General features: G+C 37.7%; 1 protein-coding gene and 1 long non-coding RNA gene across 14 annotated transcripts in view; one reads left to right on the top strand and one right to left on the bottom strand.

The window, feature by feature from the left end:
• Positions 1 to 18,480, top strand: part of MBNL3 (muscleblind like splicing regulator 3) — a 120,558-nt gene extending 102,078 nt beyond the window's left edge. For 4 of the 13 annotated variants that reach the window (XM_063601610.1, XM_008967169.5, XM_024927224.4 and 1 more), the window contains exons 5-8: positions 1,019 to 1,169; positions 3,131 to 3,166; positions 5,553 to 5,647; positions 8,147 to 15,809. In XM_063601610.1, coding sequence (XP_063457680.1) covers positions 1,019 to 1,169; positions 3,131 to 3,166; positions 5,553 to 5,647; positions 8,147 to 8,158 — 294 coding nt within the window. In that variant the 3' untranslated portion in view covers positions 8,159 to 15,809. Of the gene's footprint in view, positions 1 to 1,018; positions 1,170 to 3,130; positions 3,167 to 5,552; positions 5,648 to 6,392; positions 6,477 to 8,146 lie in introns of those variants that run through there. The other 9 variants (XM_034950457.2, XM_055106884.2, XM_055106887.1 and 6 more) reach the window with 4 other exon arrangements.
• Positions 1 to 27,654, bottom strand: part of LOC129395456 (uncharacterized) — a 212,115-nt gene that overhangs the window by 42,262 nt on the left and 142,199 nt on the right. The gene's annotated exons all lie outside the window — the stretch shown is intronic.

Raw genomic sequence — 27,654 nt, 5'->3', positions numbered from 1 at the left:
GAACTTAACAAAGCAAATGGTACATACCGAAATGGACAGCAAGCCTCTATAAATAAGAACTGCATATATTTTGCTAACTATCTACATAGTACCTGCGTGAGGTAGGTCGTGGGGGAGGAAATATTCATTTGCTTTTTCCTTACATGTTAGTTAGGAAATATATAATTATAGGACTTGAACCTGAAGTCTTTGTATAAACTGGATTTTATTTTATGGGGTGACAGTGTCAGACTCTGATCTACCAACATCTGTTTTATCACCTATATGCCATTTATGTCCTAGATCTGTATTGGAGTTTTAACAGGCAGAAATCTCTTTCCTGCTATATCTGTTGCTTCTGCTAATCTCATTTTTATAGATTCAAAGATGAGTATCCCTGAGATATTAATTATAAATGATTGTTTACTGTAGTAGCTTTCTGTCATATCCTGCCCAAATGAGGTCTAAATTAGTGAAGTTGAAAACCTTTTTTGTTTTTGCATTTTTTTTCTGTTTTGCACTACTGCTCATGTAGTTGGACTACCTTTTTTTTTTTTTTTTTTTTTTTTTTTTTTTCTTGAGACAGGCTCTTGCTCTGTCACTCAGGCTGGAGTGCAGTGGTGTGGTCTCAGCTCACTGCAGTCTTGACGTCCTGGGCTCAAGCAATCCTCCTGCCTCAGCCTCCCAAGTAGCTGGGACCACAGGCATGCACCACCATGCCTGGCTACTTTTTCTGTTTTTTCAGAGATGGGGTTTTGCCATATTGCCCGGGCTGGTCTCAAACTCCTAAGCTCAAACAATCTGCTGGTCTCAGCCTCCCAAAGTGCTGGGATTACAGGCGTGAGCCACTGTACACGGCTGTGAACCCCCTTATCTCTGCATTTGGTTACCTTGCTGTGGGGCCACTGCTTATCCAGTGTCTTGCCCAATGGATACCCTTACGGAGGATTCCCAGGAAATACCTTATATGACTGGTGCTTGCTTGGTTTGAGTACATTTGTTACTTTATCTAGTACTAGTACCATCTCTCCCCCCACAGGCCCTGCAGCCTGGTACACTGCAACTGATACCAAAGAGATCAGCACTGGAAAAGCCCAATGGTGCCACCCCGGTCTTTAATCCCACTGTTTTCCACTGCCAACAGGCTCTGACTAACCTGCAGCTCCCACAGCCGGCATTTATCCCTGCAGGTGAGAACACAGCTCTAGGCACTGCAGCGAGTTTGGTGATGTTGTGAATGTATACAATGCAAAACAGCTTTCAAAGAGCTTGTATAGGAGGACTGTCGACATGTATTTTGATTAAAAATAAAACAAGGAAGTTATGCTTATCTGCTAGTATCTAGAACTACTTGTTTTTCTATAATTCATGAAAATTCATGGTTTGAAATCAAACTAGGAAAAAGTATCAACATTTTTATTTTTAGCATTTGTTGGTTTTTGCTTATGATTAATTCACTTGGTTCAGTCTCAAACTAATTCCTTGACTCTTAGGTATCACTGTCACAGACAGTAGAGTGCTGTCAAAAAAAAAAGGCAAAAACTCCCAGCTTCGATATTATGGAAATGTGTTGTCAATATGTCTTTGATATGCCAAAGGTAGTTAAAATAAAACTACCCTAAGTGCATAATATAGTATAATATAGATTAAACAGATAGTTTTAGCCTGTAACTCCTGAATCAGTTAATATAAAATACATAGCAGTTTATATTTTCTGACATTTTGCAGCATATTTTGTTATCTCCTACATTCAGCTATATCTAATAGCCTGTTTTACATGAAATTGAATAGAAAATGTTAAGCCAGAAATTTGTTCAATTAGATATCATATATTGGGGGGAAATTAATTTTCTTCCAGTGGTTTAGTAGTTTAAGAATGAGCATATAGTCTCTTAGGAATAAATTGAAAATTCTAACCATTGAGAGTACAGCAGTTTTTTTTTTCCTTTTTTTTTTTGACACAATGGTAAATGCCCAAGATTGGAAACTATTTCTAAATGAAAATAACATATGTTTTAAAAAATAATTTAGAAATCCTTGTTAATACCCGGACTTGAGAAAACTTATTGGTTAACTAGTAAATTAATCAGTTAATTAATTTTGAAAGGTACCATAAAACACCAGTCTTTAGTTACTAGCCACAGCAGTCCTTCATGCCATCATTTAAATTATACAATTTGTATACATTTATACGATAGTTTCTGAGAGGAAATATGGAATTCTTCAGCACTTTCTTACATCCCTTATAATAAGTAACTACTGATATCTAATAATTTAGATATTTTCTCCCAACCTAAGAAAAACACACATAATGTCTACAGAGTAAAAGAGAAAACCAGTATGAGTTGACATGACTTTATTCCTAGCATTTTTTTCTTCAAAAATTGTGGTAATTTACCTACACATTAGATCACTCTACCTTGGCTACTTCCGATTTGTATTATAGCTGTGGAATGAATTCAGTAGCCCTGGAAGTCTAGTCAAGGTGGTTGAATATAATAAAATGTATGCTGTTCATCATAGTTTTTCTTAATACTACAGTTACTTTGTTTCCAAGTTTGAATTTTTTGCCAGATTTGGCCAACATAAAATCTAGTTTCATAAGCAAAAATGTCAGAAAAATTCCCTTTCCCTTAATTAGTAGCAACATAAAAGCCTGTCCAGCTAAGAGGTCTCTCTTAATGGAACCTCTTTGCCATATATTCATAGTCAAGTCCTATTGACTATGAGACAGTGGAGGAGACAGTGTTAACAGATTAATACTCTAAATAGAAACACGGACACCAGATACGAGATTCTGGAGCATATTTAGAAAATGATATGTGTAATAAATTAAAATTCTCTTATTATAAAAATTATTTAGGATGTATTTGTCCACAATAAATATGTAATTTAAGTGAGTTAATTCTTTTAAAGAAAAATTATAGCTCATTTTGTACCTAAGAATCCAAGAATTATTTTGATTACCTGGGTTTGTGACCTTAAAACTAATCTGTAATTGTAAACATGGGAGATTGTTGGACTTGCATGTGCTGAGTAATTGATATTGCAAAGAAATAATCTTTCTGTTAAAATGTATTTCTATCAGTAAATCCTTAATAATCAAATATCTCTTTTCTTTACTTTCCACGCTTTTCTGCATGGTGTACAGGGCCAATACTGTGCATGGCACCCGCTTCAAATATTGGTAGGTTTTCTACAAAAATTATCAACATTTTCTAATCTGAAAAAATGTGTTTTTCTGTTGTGACTATGAAAGATGAATGACTGAAAGATGTGGCTGGAAATTTTCTGAGTATGTTAAGGTTTAACATGGTGCTTTCTGTTTTATGTCTTTGTAGCATCAAAATAGTCCTACTTTCTCAAGTCCTAGTTGGTTGCCACTGTGGCCAAATACTGGCCCTGTCATTTCTCTATTTCTACCCTAACAACAGCAACTGAAATATTAAAAAATAGTTTCTTTTACAATATTTGAAACTAGCCAGACTGCGCAGTTTTGTTCTTTGCTTAACATGTATTATTTAAAAATTGTAAAATACTTAAAATGTATAACTTGTAAAGTACAATGAAACAATTCCCACCTGAAAAAGTTATCTATACGACTTAAAGCATTCAATGTTCCTATGTTGCGAGAGGATGAGTTCAGCAAAGCCAGAGGATTCTGCAGTGTTCTGTAATGAATCCTGTAGTGTTCTAGCCTGAAGCACCATTGGCACAGAAGCTAGGCACAACAGAATCATTTCAAAATGACTCTTTGAGTGTTACGTGATTTTTAACAAGCAGTTGCACACAGATCCTTTTGTTAGCCACTAACACAATATGATAGCCATCTCTAAACCATTTTATACAGCACTAATACTGAAGAGCATGAGAAAGGAATGGGGAGTTCACAGCTCCTACAGTCCTCATGGGCACAAGGAACAGACCAGGAGAAAATAGCTCTGTTCTATGCAAGGAGAAATGATCCCAACCCGTCCCACTCTACCGTCTCACATCAATCCAGGCCATCCCATCCCTTTTGAGAGTTTGCAACAAATTGACCTTTGTCACCTTGGTGGACCAGAATAGATGCAGAGCCCCAAAAGCACTACTAACAGGCTTCTTGAGAATAAAGTTCAAAATGACAACCACATAGTAGCAGCACTCACTAACATAGTGAGATCTGAACCCTGGGAATGGAGGTGAGGCCCCTGTTACTGAGGGTTTGACTGTCTTCTGTAGGAATTAATACACATTTCCATTAATACCAACAGGAGCACAATATGTATACCTTTGAATCATAATGTGTACAATTAGAACAGACTTCTGCAAGTTTGAGAAATGTGTCTTTGCCTTCATGTTTTGTGACAGTTTTCTTGAAGATGCTCTCTTGTCCTTTCACCTTCAGAGCTTTGCTTAGGAATGCAAACTGCATTCTTTAGTGGGTCTGCTTCCTGTACAATTGCTGCACTCCCAAAGGGAAAACAAGAGTGTTTTTAGAATTGGCATATGAGACAACAGGGATGGCTCTGGGTAATGGGTAACTAGAGATAAATGGAAGGGATAACTATGGAGTTTCTGTTAATCACCATTTGGGGTACATTTTCAGTTTCTATGACATTGCACATGTTAATTTTTCTCTGGCCATTCATTTTCTCTGTAGACTTTCAGAAAATCTGAATTTAATTGATGTAGACATGATAAATTATTACATATGCATGCTTGCCATTCACACATTGCCATTCACACATTAATTCCCTGGTTTGCTTTCTGAAATGAGCTAGACATCAGAAAGCACCCAAAAAGCTTTCTAAATGAGATAGAAACTAGAAAAGGCAAAGATAAAACATCCTGCAAGAGATTTCACAGCTGCTAACCATTGTAGCTATAATAGTTGCTGTGAAGACAAGATTTACTGTGAAGTACTCCATGTATTTGTTTGATAAATGGCCAAAGTTTCCCAGGAGTTTGCCAGAGGTGTACTTAAAAACCTGCATGCATAGTCCACTGTATTCTTCATATCTGCCCCCCTACCACATACCAACCAGTCTACCATGTCTTTGCATGCAGATCAGGTAAGTATACATATAACTGCCTGTTTGCACCTGCAAATCTAGTGACGGCATTCATGTCCATAAGTCAGTGAACCTAAATTCCAATTTATGATTCCTTAATTCCATTTTGAATGCGCAGTCCAGTTACTTGTCTGCTTAACTAGCTTCAGATAGATAGCCCTTGTAACATTGGATTTTTGTTTTCATATGCATTCATTATAGCCCCTTCTGAAAATTTAGCCTTTTGAGTAAACTACAATGGGATTCTGCTCAAAAACTTACTAAATGTTGAGAATGGTTCCATTTTCCATATTGGTAACTATAATTGGCTTTCCCCTTTTCTCTTTTTAATTTTACCCCCTTCCATGCTGTGTTGCTTTGCACTGACTGTGATTGCATGAACACCCTGATGTATTCGTCGTTATGATGTCACATGGCTTGTTGCTGTGATACCTACCACACCTCATTCCATCGTAAATGTCATGGTTGCATAAATCCTCTACCCTCCCGTGTGTTGCTTCTATGGTTTTCAACTGAAAGTACCCATGATGCACGGTGCTACACCTACCACTGTGTCTGCAGCAACAACACCTGCCACCAGCGTTCCGTTCGCTGCACCAACTACAGGCAATCAGGTTTGGCCATTTATTTAAGCTGTTCAGATCGAGATAACTACAATGTTTTGGTAATGCACAGTATATGCTTTTTGGATTGGTGAGATTCTTATGTGTTTCTTAAGCCATTGTCACATTTAGAATTTTTATTTTTGTGTATATTCTAGAATGCTATATGTGCTTTGCTATTCATCCCAAGATGAATCAGAGGAGTTTTGCTCATTTTTAATTGGTTACCAGATGTTGCTCTTGATATTCTATATTTAATTACTGGTAACACACCAATCCTCAAATGTATATACTTAATATTACTTAAATGCTTCCTCATTGGTCAAGAGAATTTATTTCACTGCCATTTTTGATTATTGTGTTTAAACTTTGGCTTAGTACAGTCATCACCTTTACCTTCAGATCCACTGGAGAGAAAACAAAATATCACATTTCTTTCCAAGACATGGATATCCTTATCATTTCGCAGTGATTACATCAGAAGTTCCTTCTCATATGGACATTAGATGTGCTTGTTGTTTTGATTTTTATTTGCTTTAGGTATTTCTAGGCAGAGTTCACAAGGCAGATTATAAGTTTGGGGGGAGTCTTGAAATTATAAGGAGATACATACAATAATTATTGTATAGTATTAGGGCCATTTTGCCTTATTAAAGTGGGAACCATGCTTATAGACTAAAAGATCCACATATATAACAACATAAACAGAATTCTCCCAAGAAACTATTTTAATCTAAAATCTTTTTTACTACTATAGATACCCCAATTATCAATAGATGAACTGAATAGCAGCATGTTTATTTCACAGATGTAGAAGTTCCCAGTAGAACAGTAAGTTTCTTTCAGTATTAATATAAATAATATTTATAGGCTACATATTTTATTTACACAATTGCACTTCTAAAAGGCTTTCGTAAATATTTTCATTCATAGACATTGCTTGTGATGTAGAGCTTGATTTACACATTATAAATTTTCCAAATTGAAATGTGAGTGCAAATATGCAATATTTTTTATATGGCAATGACAGCTGGTACTGTATTTTCTCAATGAGCTAACACATTCTTAAATGTTTTCCTATTATTAAAGGAATATATAATTTGTTAGCCAGAGGCACAGATTACTTTTGAGTTGTAATTCTTTAACCATTTTATAGCTTCATTTTTTTTGAAGATCAAACAAGAATTTTCAGGATTTGACTGATATGATTATGTTAAACACAGTAAGCACTATGCCTGTCATGTGATATTGTATTGAATTTTGAGTGACATAGTTTAGTAACTGAGTCATTATTTTCATTCCAATCATGTCTCTTTTTTAAAATTTTTGTTGTTGTGGGATTTTTTTTTCTCCTTCACCCTCAATCTCCTCTTTGCCTGGTGCCCATCATGGCACACACTTTTTTAAGCAATCATTCACTTAAGAACATGTGACTTCTGAAGCCACTTAAGACTCCTAGGTATTTTAATTAATTCTAGGGACTTACTAAAATAGTGTACCAACTCTGAATTGCATACCTTCATCATCGAAAGTTTGAAGTTCTCACACCTGGAGTGTGTCATTTGGTTGAAGGAGGCAGCAGTTCTGTTCCCTCGTGAACTAGTTCCCCAGACCCCAGCTAGCCCTTCTTTCCTGCTGAGGACACACGGGCTTAGAACACTAAGTGTTCTGGACAGAGCAGATAGCCGACTGGACATTAAATAAATAGGTCTCCTCAATCATAAGGAAGGATTTTAAAAGGCACCTTTGAGCACATGGGATAACTGAAGGAGCTATAAATTGTCATTGTTTCCAGAGGTGTCATTTGGGATAGTGGCAACTTGGAAATAGCACTAAACATGATAATGTAGGTTTTGCCAACACTTGCCCAACTTTCATGGGCTGCTTTACGTCAAGGTAACCACAAGTTGTCAAATTAACTTTCCAACAGAGCATGTTAGGGAAGAGTGATTCCTTCTTGCTTGATTTTGTTAGAAATGTAGAGATATTTGGCAGAACATAATCACTTCAATATGTAATAGGTGCTAAAAATTCCTCTAAAGTTCAAAAATGTAATTTTGTACAATACAATACCCAGACTTCACAGGTAGGCTATTTCTGCATGGCTCTAAAACATTCAGAGAAAAAGTTGAAAGTGTATTTAATATTTGCATATTTCAAAATGTTTGGTATCAAACATGTTTTCTCAGTACATGCCTGTTGAAAGGTGGACACATGGGTGTATGTTCAACAAAAAGTAGATAGATAATGCCTTAAACATTGGATTGCATCTCTGTTAGGACAGTTCTCCACATTAGCACTCAAAGGGTATCATAGACTATCATAGATATATGGTTCTTTCATGATCATTCTCAAAAGCCCCATTTCAATCTGAAATTCAGATTGGGGATATTTTGGCACTGTTAACAGACAGAACTGGAGCAAGACCCACCACACTCTCCTGACTCTTCCTTCAATAACCTTTCAATATTTCTCACTCTTTCTTTCTTTCTTTTTTTTTTTCCATTTCAGCTGAAATTCTGAACAGCAGAGTTATGGAGTATCAGAATCTTTCCATGGAAACCTCCATATGGCCTTTCTATATATATTCTCGTATGTCTTATTCTACCAACACAACAATAAGCGTGTTGCAGTCAATGTATTAAGCAAAGCAAACCTGCCAGCCAGCAAATTCAAATAAAAAATAAAGCATTAAAAATCAATGGAGATGTTAAAACAACACAAATAGAAAACTAGTAACTACCAACCATCCATCCTATTTGAATTATCAAGCAGAACATGACCATAAAATTTGGTAACTTGTTACATTACTCTTTGTGATTTTCTAATAACCATGCTAAGTGTATTTCCACAGTGAGCTTTTGGCTTACTATATACATTCTTGGTGGATAAATTGTTCATCTGTTTTTGAAGTGTTACCTTACTATTTTGTTTACAAGATAGTCTATTGGGTTGATTCAGGATGTAACAAATATATTCAGTACCATTTCTTGTGTTGTATTGTGTTGTGCTGTGTTAGGTTTTTACATACTGTAGTGTTTTGCTGTATATGTGTGGTGTTTGATTTCAACTAAAGTGTTATTAGTGGGGAACAGAAGTATATGTGCTTAAGAACATGACAGGTTCATGCAAATATGCTCTCTTTAGAATATTTCTGTAGGTTTCTTGGGACTGACATTTAAAACGCCTCACTTTTGAATGTGCACAAAACCTGCTCATTAACATGCATGTGTATAATTTGTACCTGCAGATCTGATGTTGCATAATACAATCAAATTACTAGATTTTTTAAAGAGAGAAAAATTACCTGCACAAAGCAGAGAACTTCATAAAACATTATCCCCTAATTCACTCTTCTTAAATAGCTTGGCAAATAAGACTTTACCTTTAAATGAATTTCTCAGCATTTATACTAAAAATTATGTAAAGTGCTCATTAGATTTTTTGTGTGTGTGGCTTGAGAATCCCATCTCCTAAGTTGAGTGTCTAAAACTGAGCCATTTGTCATCTTCAGCTGAGAAACTGGTACTTGGGAGCTTAAAAATATGCTAATTACAAGTTATAAATCAAACGGAGAGATGGGGGCATGGAGATAGTTTTTACGTACTGGAGGAAAGTGTGTAAAACCATGGCAATGTCACCTTTTACACAAATGCCATTTTCCAAATGCAAATGGCTCATGCTCTTTAGACTACTCTTTGAATAACAAGTAAGATGCAATCTAGCAAAAGTCAGTCAGGGTGAAAGAGAATTGGTTGCAAATGAGGACTTTCCTCCCCAAATGGACAGTCTTCTCTGTTGATCACAGAGGGAGCCTGAGTACAGGCTTGGAGAAATGGCTAGGACAGGGAACAGGGAAGCACTTACAATTATTCCTTGATTTATTCAAAAGAACTGGGAAAGATGGTTGTAGTTGTCTTTAGCTTCGGTTCAACTGAGTTTCGTTTTGTTAAACAGTTCAGTGAAGGAGAAAGCACCTGTGATATATGGCAAGTGTCCCCCTGCCCAAACTTTAACATCAGACCCTCTCACATCATAACCAAGCCTCTTTTATGCTTGTTTGGATTCGTTTGCCTTTATATATGTTTGAAAATGACAATAGAGAGGGTTTTATCACCCTTTGAATGAGACAGAGTGGCTATACTCCACAGAGCTCAGCTGAGTTCACATTACTAATATTTATGAAAGAATTTTACAACCAAATAATTCCTGTGGTGTGTGACATATCTCATCCACTCTACTCATTTATTAATGTTATTATACAGTGGTGGAAACACGTGACATTTTACATCAAGTAATAGATTTAATATTTTCTAGTAAATAGGTGCTCTTCCACCAGAAAGTATAAAACCATCATATACATATATATATATAATGGTTTTTCTCCTTCATGAAAATGACAAGTAAAAAGCAAATCTGATTGAGGATACCTTAAGCTGGCTAGAAGTGTTTGAATCACAGAACAATGGAATTAGCAAAATCCTTTTTATAGTTGATGGAACTGAATCCAGGGGCATATGACTTGCCCAAGGCTACCTTAGCCATTGTGGGACCCAGAAATATCTCCTGCTTCCCATTGTTCCTCCTTTTCACATTGTTTTTGCTTCAGAACATTTGATGCTCTCTTCCAAAGCAGACCCATTTGGCTCAGAATACAAGAGAGCAAAATTAGCTTTCTGGGAATTGATACTCTGTTGATCTTAATTATCCATCCAAATCCTGATCAACAGTGCTTTCTAAACAGCCTTGCTTGTATTGAGTCATTGTCAGCTGTTGACAATGTTGCGTGGAATTAGAGATCAAGAGTTGTCCTGACCTTTACCTATGGACTCTTTGAACCAGTTAATTTCTGTTTCTGAAATCTTAACATTGCTATAGAAGAAAGTAGTGTATGCCTTTTTGAAATTCATCATGTATGGAACTGAGTTTTGTATGATCCGTGCCAGTGCCTCTCCAGAAGGGCAGATCTGATTACATGAATCCAGGAGGGATGCACCTGAGCTAGTCTGGATATATTCCTTAAAGGAGACAAGAACTTTTTTGTGCAAAATGAACTTTTGTGTAGTTTGACATCTGCATGCAGTGAACTGTCTCACTTAACTTTTTCAACTTTGGGCAAAGATATACATAAACCATAGATAATAGACCTAGAGTACAGCTGTTTTCATGTTGCGTTAAGCACTGGAAGACATTAACAATGACTTACCTTAAAGTAAAAGGTTCCGTGAGGGGTATTTAGGGCCATTGTATTTTTGGTGCCACAATTTTCTACATTGTTGGCATTTTAAAAGTTGTTTTCTAAATGAACTTAAAGAAAGAAAGCTCAAAGCCCTAAAGTTTTGATCAAATTCAATAGAGTTTTGAGAAAAAAATACAATTTTAAGATAGCACTCTTTAAACTAGATGTGCAATGACTTATTCAAATTATCTTTATTCAAGAAAAGAAAAGAAGAAAGATAAGTCATTAGACTATAAATTTCCATTTAAAAAGACAAGTCACAAAACTAATCAGTGACTCTAAACAAAAATTTACTGGATGAATTGTATATATAAAATTCTAATCACTTATGATTCTTAGTTAACATTTTATAAGCTTTGTATTTTACAGGGGCCTCTATTTATCCAAATTTATTGTTTTTGTCCATTTTTCTCATCCTTTTGCAAAAAATATGCAAGAGTGCTGAAACTTGGATAAAACGGGTCATGTATACAGAGAAAATAATCTAAAAGTTATCTTTAAGAGGGTTTTAGTAGTGTCAACTTTTTAAAAAAGTACTATGTGACCATAACATACGTATATTTTAAAGAGGGATTAAGATTAAATTAAAATAAATGGATTCATAAAATTGCTATTTAAATACAGTATTTACTTTTGTAATTGGAGCATGATTCCACAACCAGCTGTGGCATTTCATTTCACTTTTCTAGATCAGAGGCTTTAATTTGTAGTTAATCATGATGTGGAAAGTCATCTTCTCTCTACTCCATCAATTTTTTTCATCCGTTTTTGAACATGCTGAAGCACTTTGATCTTGCCATAAGTGTTGTCCTATACCACCAGGTGGTGTTCACTAATGGGAGGGCCTCAGCTCACCGGCTCTCCAATTTGGGAAAAAGCAAGTACCTCCTCCCTACCATCAGCAGAAACTGAATGAAATTAATCTTTGCAACTTGAATCTGTTTTAAGTAGCATTACCAATAAGCATAGTGATATCTGAATAAGGAATGACATTTACATTACATTTTATTAAATAAGAGAGAAAGTTAATGTGCTACTTGAAATGTTATTTGGTTCTTTGTCCCCCTCTTTGCAGAGTATAGATAAGGATGCTCTTAGGTAAAATGCAGCCACAAGTTTTCCGAGTTCCTTTAGTCTGTAGGGTAGGCTATGAGGTACAGAATGATTAGAAACTGAAATCCTCATTATTTTTCTCTCAAATACATTTCACATACATTGAAACAGAAATAGGCAAAATTTATGAGGGAAATCTGATTTCCCAATTCTGATGAATAGATATACTAATACAGTAGCCTTGTTTAACCAGTGCCTGTAGAAGGCACTAGAATAAATAGCATGTCCAAGAGTATAACAACTTTTTTTGTAAATTTAGTTACTAGCCTAATCAAACTGTAAATATAACTCACTAATTGGTACCATATTTTCATTTTTCTTATTGTTCATCTTTAAGGTTTCATTTTATTGCTTTTTTGTAGCTCTAAGTAACTAATCAATTTAATTTCAAAGGAAAGTTAAAGAAAGTTTAAGCTTTTACTGCATGGATTCTGCCCGCCTAGCTAGGTTCTGAACTGACACTGAAGTATGACAAGATACAGATTATAGTCCAAAACTATCCTTTACAGTTCACAATTTAAGAACAAATTTAACTTTATATACAAATAATAATTGTTATCTAATTATATTTAGTTGTTGCTTTGGCAACAAAATTACAACATGGCTACCTTTAGACATTTGTGTATGTGAACATTTTACTTGTAAACTATAGGTGATTTGTGACAGTATGAGCCTGTAGAAAATACAGCTCAAAACTATGAAAACAGACATGGTTGGGTTCTTTTTTAATCCCAAAGGCCCATATATAAAAGCTGAATTTGTGTCCTTGTGTGACTTTTTGTGAAAAAGTTTATAACACATGGATTCTAGAATCAGGCTTTATAGTTTATAGAATTTGTTGTGTGGATAGGGTTATTCCACAGTATTTAGACTTCAAAACGCAATCATTGCATTTTTAATACATTACCTAACTTTTTTTATAACTTAATTCAAAATTACCCCATTCAAGTGGCATAGCTGTAGCTGCAAAAATTCTGTTTTCTGGAATTACATGAGCAAATATAGCTATATGAGGATTAATGTATGACTAAAGCCTCTTTTGAAATTAATTCATATTTTTAAAACTATACATAAAGATACTGTGGAATGACCCCTTAACAGTGTTTAAGAAACATATGCTGCAGTTAATTGACTGTCTCAGTTAGGGTGCGGATGTGTGAGACACACCTTTTTTGCACTTATGTACATAGTCCATGAAAGCAATCCTTGGAGCTTTTTTTAAATGTAAGAAGTCTGTGATAATAGTGGAAAAGTTAGTAAGAGAGAGTTATTTCTAAGGCTTTGAAAAGGAGGGTGTTTTTGCTCTAAGACTTAACTAAAGCATAATGTTGCTTTGCTGTTATGGAGGCTTTCTAGTTTGCTACAGGTCACCAAAAGAGAAGGCTAGTAACAGGTAACAGGTCAGCCTCAGCTAACAGCACTGAACAAGAGTAGAATAACTTCATCTTTTAACAAGATAATTAGCAAAGATTGTTTGCTTTTTAAATTAATCCCCCCTATAAACACACACACACGTGCGCACACACACACACACACACACACCGGGCAGTTTCTAGAACAAGTTTTCCTTTTTCAGTGGTTGTAAGCAGTGAAATAACTCATGTATTACAAGATAGATATTACCGTTATGATAGAATCAGATTTCATCTTTCACAGAAAGTGATCAGCTGATATATGTGTCAGTTAAAATGTTTATCAATTAATAGGTATTTAAGCGGCAAATTGTTAATGTTGACCATTGTTCCTCCTTTAAGATCCAGTAACCAAAACCAAATCGGTAACCATTGAAAGATGATATTTAACAGTTAAGGATGGCCAGCATAGGGCAGTTCATTCCCTTCAACAAAGGGAAAAAAAATGCTCCTGGCACAACTTTATAACTGGCTTCATTTACATTATACCTGTTCAGTGGAAGCTGTTTTCTGACCTACCTTTACCAGATTACAAAGTAGTTAACTGTGCCACTTCAGCCTCCCACTGTTTTGTTTTAACTAAACAGAAGAGAACCAGCCAAAATCTTACGTAACACAGGAGCTGGAAGACAATGTTTCAATCTGACCATCTCTGCCAATTTTAGCTCCCACGCCACCTATAGATAGCCAGTTAACTTTCTTTTTGCCCCCAGGCAATGAGGCCTAGAAGAGGTCAAGGTTAGAAAGGTTAAGCATTTGATCACCACAGGTACTTGTAGTACCTAGAGAAGGAGCCCATCCTGGGGTTGGTGGAGTTGGTATTGCTACTCGTTTTGATAGTTCTCATTTACAGAGAAAGAAAAATAAGCCAAAGCCAGAAAGCAATCCAAGCCTTACAGTTGTCCAATACCTCAGGGCCAGTTGGCTAGAATTTTCTTTTCCCTCAGCCCATAATCACTTAGAGTTAGCCATACAACAAACAGCCTGACAATCTGACCAGCATTTCCATTGATATAAAATGTAAGCATTCCTTCATTCTGTAGTTAGGAACTCCAACTTCAGCCTTATCTCCAACATAATTTCCCAATTTAACCTATGTACTGATATGGACATTTCTTTGTGAATATGCCAGATTCAAGAATGTATTTTTCTAAGGTCAATAGAGATATGACATTTTTAAGTCAGGAAAAATCACCTATAAATTAGTAGGAATAACTGTAGAAGCATCACAAAAGATACCCCATGAATAGATGGCATGGTGTGCATGCTGACAGCCACGGGGTCATACTCTGGAGTTTCAACATAGAGGCTGTGTTTCAATAAATAAGACAAATTGGGGAATTAAGTAAAACAAATGGATGTAACTGAGGCCCCCCCCCAAAAAAAGCCCTCTATTACTAACCTCAAGAAAGTATTTAGTTTGACTAATTTGTGCAGTTTCCAGCCCTTCTACTTGTTCTTGCCTGTAAGAGAATCACTAATACTCAAAAGCTGGATTATTGAAGAGAAATTTTATCTTTAAATAGAATCCATCCACAATTATGGTATATGTAAAAAAAAATGTATGACTATGAAATAAGTCGCAGCTCTTTGCAGATATTGCAAAATCCTTGCTAGGCATCTACATCATATTAGTTTTTAAAAAAATACCTCTGTAACAAGACCTAAAAGTAACCTAACTATTAAGCAGTGCTTTTTTCTCTGAAAACACACAACCTAAAGATTTATCTGTCATAAAACTGCATGGTTCCAGAGCTTTATTTCTGTGTAGAGATGCTATTTGTTAGTGATGGAAACAAATTACTTTGTTGCTATGTCTTTTGTGTCTAGCAGTTGAGAGAATGATATGACCATCATATCACTGGATTATGGGAATGAATGCCCTTTTCAAAATAAACTTATTTATTAATATTTTAATATTATTTTAATATTATAATATTAATAATATTTTAATATTATTGTTGCTGCTTTAACAGAAAATGAGCCATTTGTCCCCATGCTCCCAAATTACAATGATTTAAATTAAAAAACTTTTGAAGGATTTTCCTAAATATATTCTTTTTTAAAGGACTAACTTTGTGCATTCATATAACAACAATTTGGAATAATGTGAAAAATGGAGGCACATAATTTGGGTGGAAAATGGCGATTAAAAATATATATAAGAAAATTATTAGCCATGTGTAACATATTTAAATAATGACCAGAATATTTCATGAGTACCAACTCTTCCCATAGTATTTTTCCTCCAAAATGCAATAGCTCATTCCCTCAACTGCAGATGCTTTGATTTTTTTTCAAGTTATAGTGCTGTAGTGCTTGTTTATGTTTAAAAGTGCACATTATGCAGCTCATTTTAGTATGCTACTTCTGTTTATTTTTTGTTCTTCTAATAAAATGCATAAACTTCTTGGTTATGTCTTTTTTTATGAATCCATATTCACACATTAGGAGTTCACTTGAAGGCTATTCATGCTCTAGTATATTAATCCTAATATTTAGTAATTCTAAAATGAAATTTAAATTTCTGATTTGGCTCAATGTTATATTTCATACATAGAGTAAATTTATTTCCAAATATACCATCAGTATTTTGAATTATGTAGATAATATATCCGTTGTGTTAGACCTATTACTCTTATAAGATTGAAGTTACTGACACAAGAAAAACACTTCTATTTTAATAAAAGAATACTTAAAATTTTGAGAGAATGCTTACTAGTTTCTCTTGTGCCTCAGAAATCCTGAGGCATAGTCTAAGATACATTATTAGAAGTTTCTCTTTCCCAGTTATTCATGTCTATCCTGCATCCCTAGTGTAACATATGAAACCAGTGTTGTTTATTTCATACTTTCCAGATGGGCATCAATCATTTCATAACAATGAGATGCATGAATTTTTCCATTAAAATGTTTTCTCTCACTTAAAATTGGTTATCTTCAACAAATGGCACAGTAATAAAAGGATGATCATTTTTGTTCTTTAAGAAAGTAAATGTAATTTAGTAATACTTTATTCTGCCTTATTTCAAAATGCTTCAAAAATGCGAATCTGGAACTTCTCTGCATTGACCACTGTTCTGGAGTTGGGCTGATAGAAAACTGCGGTGAAGAGAGTTTAGATCAGAGGCTATGGCAGAGCATAGTATTACTGATGTGTCTCTTAACAGTGAAGAGGGTCAGGGAGGAGGTTGGGTCCTTGTCAAGTGTCAGCTGCCCTATACATAGTTCTCTTGCCCCTTGTGCCCTGTTTTACTATTTCTAAGGTGGTTCCCATGATGGCATTTCTTGATAAGCCCACTTTGAGCCGTTTAATGTTTTGTAGGTGTTTCTGTGAGTCTGATAATACCAGCACTAAAAACAGTTCAGTATATAGACATTTACAAGAGGTCTTAGTCCTCTTCAGAATTCAGTTAATGTCTTTCTCTTTGAGGCTGCTGAATGTTAGGTAAGAATTCAGGGCAAGCATTCCCGACCATCATCAAATTGGAGACTTGGAGTTTCTATTGGCTGGAAGAAAGTTGACCCACAGGCAAAAACAGATGTAAACCAAGTTTGTCTTGGGTACTTTTCAAATTCTTTTCACAGCATCCTTTTCTCATCCCTCATGGTGGCCTCTGGCCCTGGAAAATCCTCATGATAGCAACTTATCAGGCCTGTTTCCTCTGATAGATCTGGACTTTTCCCCTTAAGTGCTTTCCTGTTGGGCTTCTCAGACTATGGAGAACTGCTCATAGTTGAGATCTAGGAGACAAATTACCCTATGGTGTTCAAGAATGGCCGTATTTAGTATACTGCCTGTCCTGGAAGTGTTCACATTTAAAAAGGCATGACTTTCCAATGGGCAAATATCAGACACCTACATGCATAGATAAGGGAAATATGTTTTACTTAAGCAAACTTCTAGGCATTGAATCTCAGTGTTTAGGCGCAGAGATGGAATTCCTATAAGCAATGCAGTCATTCACCACATCAGGAAGGCCAAAAAATGAAGACTCTCGTAATTTTGTTATTATCAGGAAAGTTCTGATACGATAATGAACCTAAAATACTGAATAGATAGTGAACATCCTAAAATTCCACTGACCAGAATCCATTCCCATGGTCATCATCTGTAGAGGGCATGATACAATGACAGGCCTGAGGTATGATTATAATTCTGGAGTAATTTAAAGCCTATATTTGTGTACATTCTCTGATTTTCTACTTGGCTCTTTCCTGTACTAGAAATGCGCATTTAACTAAACCTTCCCAGCTTTTCTGTTCAGTGCCTGACTTACACTACTCCCTTAGGCAGGAGGACAGTGGGTGTCTGGGGAATAAAAGCCAAGAGCTCCAAACAGAGGATTTTGGATACAAAGGGCAGCCACCAGGAAATAGCTTTGTGAGAGGGACAGACTATCTGATTCCCATTTGTACAAACATGTCCAAAGCAAAAGCACAGCATTCTAAAGTGGATGAAGAAATTAGTATACAATGGCAGTTCTGGCCAGTGCAGCCCAGCATTTTTCTGTTGTGCATGGAAAGAACACAGTGAAAAGGCAGGCAGGGCATCCGGTGCAAAGTGCAACAGACATAGACACACAAATCCAGTTTTCCTGATGAGAGAGGGAGCTATCTCTTCATAAGTGATGCAATGCAATGCAGGCATGTACAAGTACAAGGAAAGATTGATTTTTAAAAAATCATAGTGTAACTGGATGAATACCAGCAACAGCACCTGCTAAAGCAAACAGCCTGTTCATTAAAAACTGGACTTGAGGGAATGGAGAAAGAATCTGAGGAGCCTGCAGTCAGCATGCTTGTAGAGACCTTATGGCTACAGAAGACGATGATTAACCCATAGAGGTTCAATGTAGTTCTCAAGAAGAGGGTGGGAAAGCATAAGATGGGGACTAAGACTTTGCCTTTAACCTTCATGACATGAAGAATTGAATGACTCTTTGTTGGAAAAAATGGCAGTTATGAGATAATTGTATCCGTGTTAATTATATATATTTCTGTATATATAGTAAGTGGTTATTGATGTGCCTTTGTTAACCATTTCACTATTTAATAAATGTGTGTGTAGTTTATTCAAAGTGTTTCAGTCCTTCTCAATTTCTATGAAAAAAGTCCCAAGTTAAATCCACTTACGGGTAGTTATACTAGGAAAACTTGCACCCATAAGAATCCCTGCAAACAGTGGTCATAATTTGGGGCTCACAGAAAGGGCTGCCAATGAAAGTCAAGCGGTATTTGTTCTAACAATCACACCCCGTTTTCACAATTCATATACAAAACCTCAGTGATAAGCAAGTGTTTACCATAAACTGAACTACAAGCCAGCGGTAGAGAACACTCTAATAAGCAACTCCTTTCTTCTGATGGACACCATCAGAAATACTAAAGAAGCCTGGAATATCAGTGTCATTGGGATGAAATTCTGGATCCAGAGGAACACCCAAACCACTCAGGAACAATATCCAAGGAGTGTCAGGCATCCCAACATGTTGTCCTCTACTCTCCACATTCTGGAGAAATGTTCCTATGGGGGAAAAAAATACAGCTCTAGATATTGTTAGGGTGGCTTAGGGAAAAGTCAGTCCAAGAATAACTTTTTTAGTAATAACAGACTAAAAAATAATTGGAAAATTATGATTATGAATGTATTCAGTGCTGCGCCATTTGACCCTTCTCCTTTCTGCTCCATCCTCCACATTACTGCCAGAGTCATTTTCCTAAAGTCAGATGGTGGATTATTTCGATTCCTGATTAAAATCTTCACAGCTCCTCAATATCTATGGAATAGTCTACACTCTGACATAGCACTCTTTCGTGCTCTGCCCTTGGGCGTGCCCTTCACCTTTCCCCTCTGCCTTCTGTAATGTGTTATAAAAGCAAGCCAAAGGTGAACAGTGGTTCAAACAGTAAACACAGATTTTATTCAGGACTATTGCCATATGGGAAAAGAGATCTCAGTATTGAACGGGGTTCAATTCTAAATACAACAAGGAAAACTGGGAATTTATAGCCAAGGAGCAGGGTAGGGGACAGTGGATGGAAGATTACTAAGAGGAAGCATCAGAGATAAGGGGCAGGGTGGGGTGGGGGGTGGATTCTGGCTAACCTGACCTAACAGGATTCTTGCTGAAGACAGGTCAGGGTGAAAAGACATCAACTGGGAGTTGGTAGAGGATGAGAAACCTGATCAGATATCAAGGGTGGGCTTCTGGCTAAACCAACTTGGCAAGATTCTTGCTAAAATTGAGCAATGCAAAGACAAACATGGAAGTGTAAACATTGAGGCCAAGTTGGGAAGAGGACTCAGAGGAATCTGACTAAAGTTTAATCAAGGAAAAACTTTATCACTGTACATTCCAGGCAAGTTAAAGCACTGTTGGGGAAATGTAATAAAACAAGAGATCTTCTCCCAATCCAGAAATCTTCTCCAGAAAGATAGTAAAGAAAGAAAACACTCTTATTATTGAACAAACATTAAACCAGAATGTGATGTACATCACAGGTAACTTGCTAAGAGAATGCAAAGACAGAAAGGAATCTCACCCCCTAATATAGCCAAGCAGATACAACCCATTACATGTATGTTCCCAATATAAGTAATGACTAGTCCTTGAGCAAGAGGATTTGAGAGCACCTTTTGTCACACAAAATTTTGTCCTAACTTTATGGTGATAATTGGAGAAGTCACTTGTGTTGGCTTTATCTGAAGAAGAAACAAATTTTCTCATCTATTTTAAGCAGGAGGTAGTTTTGCAAACTGGAGCAAGGCCCATGAAAGTTAGGCTCTTACCCTCCTATGGGAACTAGGGGACAGGGATGCTACCTCCCTTGATGTTTGCATTTCAAAAAGATAGCTCCTAGGAGTTGTAAGACTGGAAGAAAGGCTTACTTATTTAGCTATTAAAAATATTTGCATAAAAAAGACTTGCAAAGGACAGAGAAAGAAATTTTAAAAGAAAACGGAAGGGGGTAGTGTAGAAAGAAGACTTTTCTCTTATGTTCAACAGGGAAAATTAAGCTTCTTATTTTTAACTTGTATCTGCCTTACACCGCTCTCTGTTTCCCAGATACACACCATAGGTTCCCATGTATGCCTTTTCATCTCAACTTGGAACATCTTTTCTTCTTCTTCTTCCTCTTCTTTGCAAACCCATCCTATGTTGACATGGTTTGGCTGCATCCCTATCCAAATGTCATCTTGAATTGTAGCTCCCATAATCCCCACATGTCCTGGGAGGGACCCAGTGGGAAGTAATTGAATCACTGGGGGTGGGTTTTTCCTGTGCTGTTCTTGTGACAGTGAATAAATCTCACGCGATCTGATGGTTTTATAAAGAGCACTTCCCCTGCACATGTCTCTTGCTTGCTGCCATGTAAGATGTACTTTGCTCCTTCTCCACCATCTGTCATGATTGTGAGACCTCCCCAGCCATGGGGAACTGTGAGTCCTTTAAACCTCTTTCTTTTATAAATTACCCTGTCTCAGGTATGTCTTTATTAGCAGCATGAGGATGGACTAGTACATATGTATGTATCAACTAGCACTCCCTTGAGGTCTTCTCTGGCCTCACCTGCTACACTGAGATGCAGCTAATATTTCTTTAGTGCTTACCAGGTGATCTCAAAGCTCAATTCCCACATCCTCTATAGTGCTTCTAACATTGTCTCTGTGCCTCCTTCATTAAATCTGGCTTCTCAAGAGCAAGAACCAGGTCTCTTTGATTTTAGTATCCTTTATGATACTTGGAACAGTAGCCATACAGTACAAATGCAATAAAAACTTGGGGGAGAAGGCCGGGCGCAGTGGCTCATGCCTGTGGTCCCAGCACTTTGGGAGGCCAAGGCAGGAGGATCACGAGGTCAGGAGATCGAGACCTTCCTGGCTAACATGGTAAAACCCCATCTCTACTAAAAATACACAAAATTAGCCGGGCGTGGTGGCGGGCGCCTGTGGTCCCAGCTACTCAGGAGGCTGAGGCAGGAGAATGGTGTGACCCTGGGAGGCAGAGCTTGCAGTGAGCCGGGACTGCGCCACTGCACTCCAGCGGGGGCGACAGAGCGAGACTCTGTCTCAAAAAAAAAAAAAAAAAAACTTGGGGGAGAAATAACTAACAAGTCAGGGCACTTTTATTATAATGAAGAAAGAAAATCCATTCAAATAAAAGGGATTCATGTAATGATATAGAAAAATTTCAGTTTCCAGTTGCAGGAAGAACAACTGGGCCTCATGAAATTGAAAAGTTATCAGATGGCTTGTTTCTCCCCTGTCTTTCTCCCTGCCTTGATCTCTCTGTGTCTGTCTGTCTGTGTCTCTCTGCTCCATTCTCCTGCTTCTGTGTGCAAACCAGCTTTCTCTGCTTACTTATAAGCACCGATAATAACTTATCAGTGATTGATCAGGACTACTCCCAGAATGGCAGCCTTGTACCAAGAGTCTTCATGAGTGATAGCCAACCTGAGAAGCACCTGCAAGGCTTATGAAACAAAGATTGCTGGGGACCCACCCCACAATTTCTGATTCAGCAGCTATGATATGAGGTATGAGAATTTGCATTTCTAACATGTTCTCAGATGGTTGATTCTAATGCTCTGTGGACTACACTTTGAAAACCATTGATTGATATGAACTTCAAGCTTGACTCCCCACAGAGAATTGACTCAGTCACTGGGTTCCAATGCCTGAGTCTCATGAGAGAGAATCTGATTGGCCCAATTTGAGTCAGATGCTATCTCTGTTGCACTTAGTTGTGGCCAAGAGGTTGGAGTCACATGGTACATATGACATGTTGTCTCTTTGAGGCTGTGGGTTGGGAAACTTTCCCAAGAAGGTAGATCTCTAGTACAGTCACTGCCATGGCTGTTTTTAAAGACATTAGATTTTCTACACTGAATTAGTTCCTTGGTTCATGTGGCTCAATTCTCCATAGCCAATAGAGCTGATAGGAAAATAATAACCATCTATTGGGCATCACCAGCCAGTCATCTAAAATTGAATCAAAACTTTATGCTCAGCCCTAAAATCATAATCTTCCTGGGCCGGGCGCAGTGGCTCACGCCTGTAATCTCAGCACTTTGGGAGGCCGAGGCAGGCGGATCATGCGGTCAGGGGATCGAGACCATCCTGGCTAACACGTTGAAACCCTGTCTCTACTAAAAATACAAAAAATTAGCTGGGCGTGGTGGCAGGCGCGTGTAGTCCCAGCTACTCGGGAGGCCGAAGCAGGAGAATGGCGTTATCCTGGGAGGCAGAGCTTGTGGCGAGCTGAAATCGTGCCACTGCACTCCAGCCTGGGTGATAGAGCAAGACTCTGTCTCAAAAAAAAAAAAATCATAATCTTCCCTCTCAAATATGCTGCTCTCCAGTCAGTAGTGCAAGTCAGAAACTTATTTGACTCTTCCTCCTTTACTCCAATCTATAAACTTTTGTCAATTCTATTTCCTAATTATTTTCTCTATCCCTACTATGCCTGGTTAGTTTAACTTTACACCCTACCTCCAGTGATTTTTTTTCTAAATCTGTTCTTCACATGACTTTCAGAGTGATCTAGCTAAAGCAGCTTCTCAACCTTAGCTCTCAGGACAGTTGTGTTGGGCACGGGACAGCTGGAGCCTGCGCCTGCTGTCTTCAGCAGCATGCAGCTGCAAGTCTACCTCACCCAGAGTGCCACACAAAAATTATCATGCTGCATATACTAAAATGTGATATGAAAAGAGATTGGGAAGCTTGGATCTAAAGCACAACTTTGACTACGCACCTCCTCTGCCTAAAAACTTTCAATGACACCCCATGGGTCTTGGGATAAAGCCTAAATACACCTTACAATAGCCTATAACATCTGGCATGATCCAGTCCCTGTCTAACTCTCCAGCCTCATCTCTTGCCATTACTTGCCTTGGACTTGCTTCAACAAGCACACACTTCAACAGCACACACTCTGCTGTTTCATGCCTACAAGTCTTTGCCAGTGATTTTCTTTCTGCATGGAATGTCCATGCTCCCCCTTTTTGCCTGGCTACCATCATTTGAGGATCTGTTTAAGTACCATATCCCCCAAGAAAACTTCCACTTCTGCTCCACACCTCCATTAATGTACTCCTTTTTGAAACTCCCATTATACCTTGAGCACGTGTCACTGGATTTACCACACTGTATTAAAATATTTTTTCTGCTTCTCCCACTATCCTGTGAATTTTTTTGAGTAGAAGTTACGTGTCTTATCTGTTGCTCTGTTTCCAGCAACTAGTGTAGCGATTAGAAAGTAGTATCATACAACTCAATAGCAACAACAAAACCCAGCTTGAAGATGAGCAAAGACTTGAACAGATATTTCTTCAAAGGTATGCAAATGGCCAATAAGCACATGAAAAGACATTCAACAGCATTAGGTAAAGGCAAATCAAATCACAATGAGATACCACTTCATAACCACTAGGATCACTATAATTTTTGAAAACCCAGAATGTAACAGGTGGTGAGGACGTAAAAATTGGAACACTTAGTGCTTTGCTGGTAAGTGTGTAAGATGATACGCCACTGTGGAAAACAGTTTGGTTGTTCCTCAAAAAGTTAAACATAGAATTACCATATGAATCAACAATTTCAGTCCTAGGAATATACCCAAAAGAACTGAAAGCAAGATCTTAAACAGACATTTGTACACCCATGTTCACAGCAGCATAATCCACAGGGGCCAAAATGTGGAAGCAACCGAAGTGTCCAAAAACAGATACATGAATAAGAAAAATATAATATATGCATAGAGTATTATTCAGCCGTAAAAAGGAAGGACATTCTGACATATGTTATAATATGGATGAACTTTGAGGACATTATGTGAAATAAGCCATTTCCAGAAAGACAAATACTGTATAATTACACTTAAATGAGGTATCCAGAATTCATAGAAACAGAAAGGAGAATAGAGGTTGTCAGGGACTAGAGGGAGGTGGAATAGGTAGTGTTTAATGGGGTAAGATATGGTTTGGCTCTGTGTCCCAACACAAATCTCATATTGAATTGTAATCGCCACGTGTTGGGGGAGGGGGCTGGTAGGAGGGGATTGCATCATGGGGGTGGTTTCTAATGGTTTAGCACTATCCTTCTAGTGCTATCTCGTGATGGAATTCTCATGAGATATGGTTGTTTAAAAGTGCATAGCACTTCACCCTTCACTCTCTCTCTCCTGCCCTGCCATGGTAAGACGTGCTTGCTTCCCCTTCAGCTTCCGCCATGATGGTAAGCTTCCTGAGGCCTCCCAATCATGCTTCCTGTACAGCCTGTGGAACTGTGCATCAATTAAACCTCTTTTCTTCATAAATTACCCAGTCGCAGGCAGTCCTTTGTAGTAGTGTGAGAACGGAGTAATACAGGGTATTACAGAGTTTTAGCCTTACAAGATGAAAAGAGTTCTGGAGGTGAATGGTAAGGATGGTTGCACAATGAGAATGTACTTAATACCACTTAACTGTACACTTAAAAATAGTTAAGATGGTAAATTTTATGTTATGTATATTTCACCACAATTACAAAAATAAAAACAGATGACTCCGCTGCTTCTATGCTAAGCTTGGACACAAGAATTCCACTTCCAAGACAGGGAGACACAGTCCTGGGGATCAGTCTCACTCATTGTGCTACCGAGACATTTCCTTCTCAGGTTCTGCCATATCCCCCAGAGCACTGAGAAGGTACAGGATACACAACAAAATAGAAATAGGTTCCTAACTGAACTCCCTTCCTTTTATCTGGTCTTTTACATCGCTCAGGAAGTTTTCCAAATCTCTTTCCCATTTTGCCTTTTCTGTCGTTTCCATCCCCATGCCTTCATCTCTATCCCTGCCCCCACTTCCAGGACTATCCAGAATAATTCCCTAAATAACGCAATGCTTTAAAAACCAGCCAGCCAACCAACAAACAGCAACAACAAACAGGATGAGAGTTGGGTTCTCATATCTGATTCAAAAGCACATAAACAATGGAAAATAAAGTCTTGGTTACCCACATGATATGGAAGGGGAAAATACCTACAGCACTGAGGAAAAAATATACCCTACTGTCACTAAATGATTCTTAGCATGAGCAGAATGGGAGGTGGCACATTGTAAGACTATGAGGGTCTACTTGTCAGGGTACTTCTGGTTGTAAGTGAAACACTTCAAAATAATGCTGGTTTAAGAAAAGAAGACATATATTAGGTCAAAGAGTTGACAGATCCTGAGTGGTTTGATTTCAGACATAGCTGTATGCTGGCACTCAAGCTGTGAGGATAGAAATCTGCCTCTTTTTATCAGCTGTAATTTCTGTGTTTATCACTGAAAGGTTCACCCTTGCATCCATGTAGAAATAATCCAGAAAATAGATACTTGTTCCCAGTTGTTCCAGTATAAGTCCTAGGGCTGATTCATACAGTTCTAGCCAGATGCTAATATCAGTTTGGGTCGCATGCCCATTCCTGAAGCCAGAAAATAGAACATTCTCATTGGCCAGGCTTGAGTTTATGTGCCTACTCTTTGAACCAGGCAGTGGGAAATCACCGCTCAAATCTTGTGGATTGAAAATGAGAAGGAGAGGGGGAAGGAGAAGAGGGAGAATGCAAGAGCTGGTTCCTTGAAGGAAAACCATAGTGTTTTCCCCGAACAATCGGAATGTATGTTGGATAGACAAAAACAACACATGAACACTATATTCCACTATTTGATAGCCTGCCGATTTACAAAAGCTCTTCGACTAATATAATTATATCATATACAGATGAAAGTGTACTTGTGCCCTCTATACAGAGACAACCCAAGTACATATACCCTAAGGGTATCCCTTTTTTTTTTTTTTTTGACAGAGTCTTGCTCTGTCACCCAGGGTAGAGTGCAGTGGCACAATCTCGGCTCACCGCAGCCTCTGCCTTCCAGGTTCCAGCGATTCTCCTGCCTCAGCCTCCTGGGTAGCTGGGAATACAGGCAGATGCCACAATGCCCAACTAATTTTTGTAGTTTTAGTAGAGACAGGGTTTCACCATGTTGGCCAGGCTAGTGTCAAACTCCTGACCTCAGGTGATCTGCCCGTCTCGGCCCCCCAAAGTGCTGGGATTATAGGCATGAGCCACTGCGCCTGGCCAGGGTATCCAATTTTAAGTGCAAGATCTTTTAGTGATTTACAGTCATCTTGGACACGTCTTGATGTAGCTCCCCATGGTCTCACATTTATGGGTACATGATACTCGACTCCATCTAAAATATCCAATGTCCAATATTAGAGGGAAAACAGGATGAACTAAATAAAACCTCCAATTTGGAAGTATGATTCCATTTATACATCATTCTGGAAAAACGAAAACCATGCAGTGGAAGTCAGATCAGTGGTTGTCATGGGTAGGTGCAGGGGTTGACTAAAATGGGGCAACACGAGGGAATTTTGGAGGATGATAAATCTGTTTTATTTCTTAAATCTGGTGTTTGTGGTTTTATGACTATGCATTTGCCAAAACACATAGAACAATACACCACAAAGAATAAAATGTATTATACATGAACCCAAATAAGTCAATAAAAACGTCTTCCTTCGGCTTTTGTGACAACATTTCTCATTTTCCTCCTTACTTTTATCACTTATCCTCCTCTACTCAGAAAATATATGAAGATCTTCAGGGTTTAGCCCAAGGCCACCATACATATATATATGATAGAAAGTCTACACTATACTCAAAGACAATCTCATCCATTTCCACGATACACATCTCTAGCCAAGACACTTCTGACCTTCAGACCTTCTGATACACTTCAATGTCTTATAAGCATGTCAAACCCCACATGTCTAAAACAGAACTTAGTGCTATGTCTTCACCTTTAGCCATGCTTCTATCCCAATCTTCTCTATCTTAATAAATGATACCATTATCCACTTATTTGCTTAAGGCAGAAAAGTGGGAGTCATACTTGGTGTTCCCCTTTTCTTCACTTCCCACATCCAATCCTACCTCTTAAATTTATGTTAATCCTTACTCTAGTCCAAGCAGTTATTATACAATCCAGTTTCAACACCTTCCCTTTTTCTGTATTCTAACATCATTCTAAGCACTCTGGATTTCCTTCAATTCATCGAAAGCACTATGCCTTTGGGTCTTTGCCCATACAGTTCTTTCTTTCTGTAATACTTTTCTCTACCTCATCCCCCTCAGACTTAGCTAGATCTTAGCCTTCAAGTCTCAATGTAAGTTTCACTCTCTTAGGAGGCCTTCTTTGATTTCCTAAACTAGGTT

Source organism: Pan paniscus, chromosome X (assembly GCF_029289425.2).
Source record: "Pan paniscus chromosome X, NHGRI_mPanPan1-v2.0_pri, whole genome shotgun sequence".
Taxonomy (NCBI): Eukaryota; Metazoa; Chordata; class Mammalia; order Primates; family Hominidae; genus Pan; species Pan paniscus.
The sequence above is the reverse complement of the archived record's forward strand: the minus strand, read 5'-3'. Positions and strand labels throughout refer to the sequence as shown.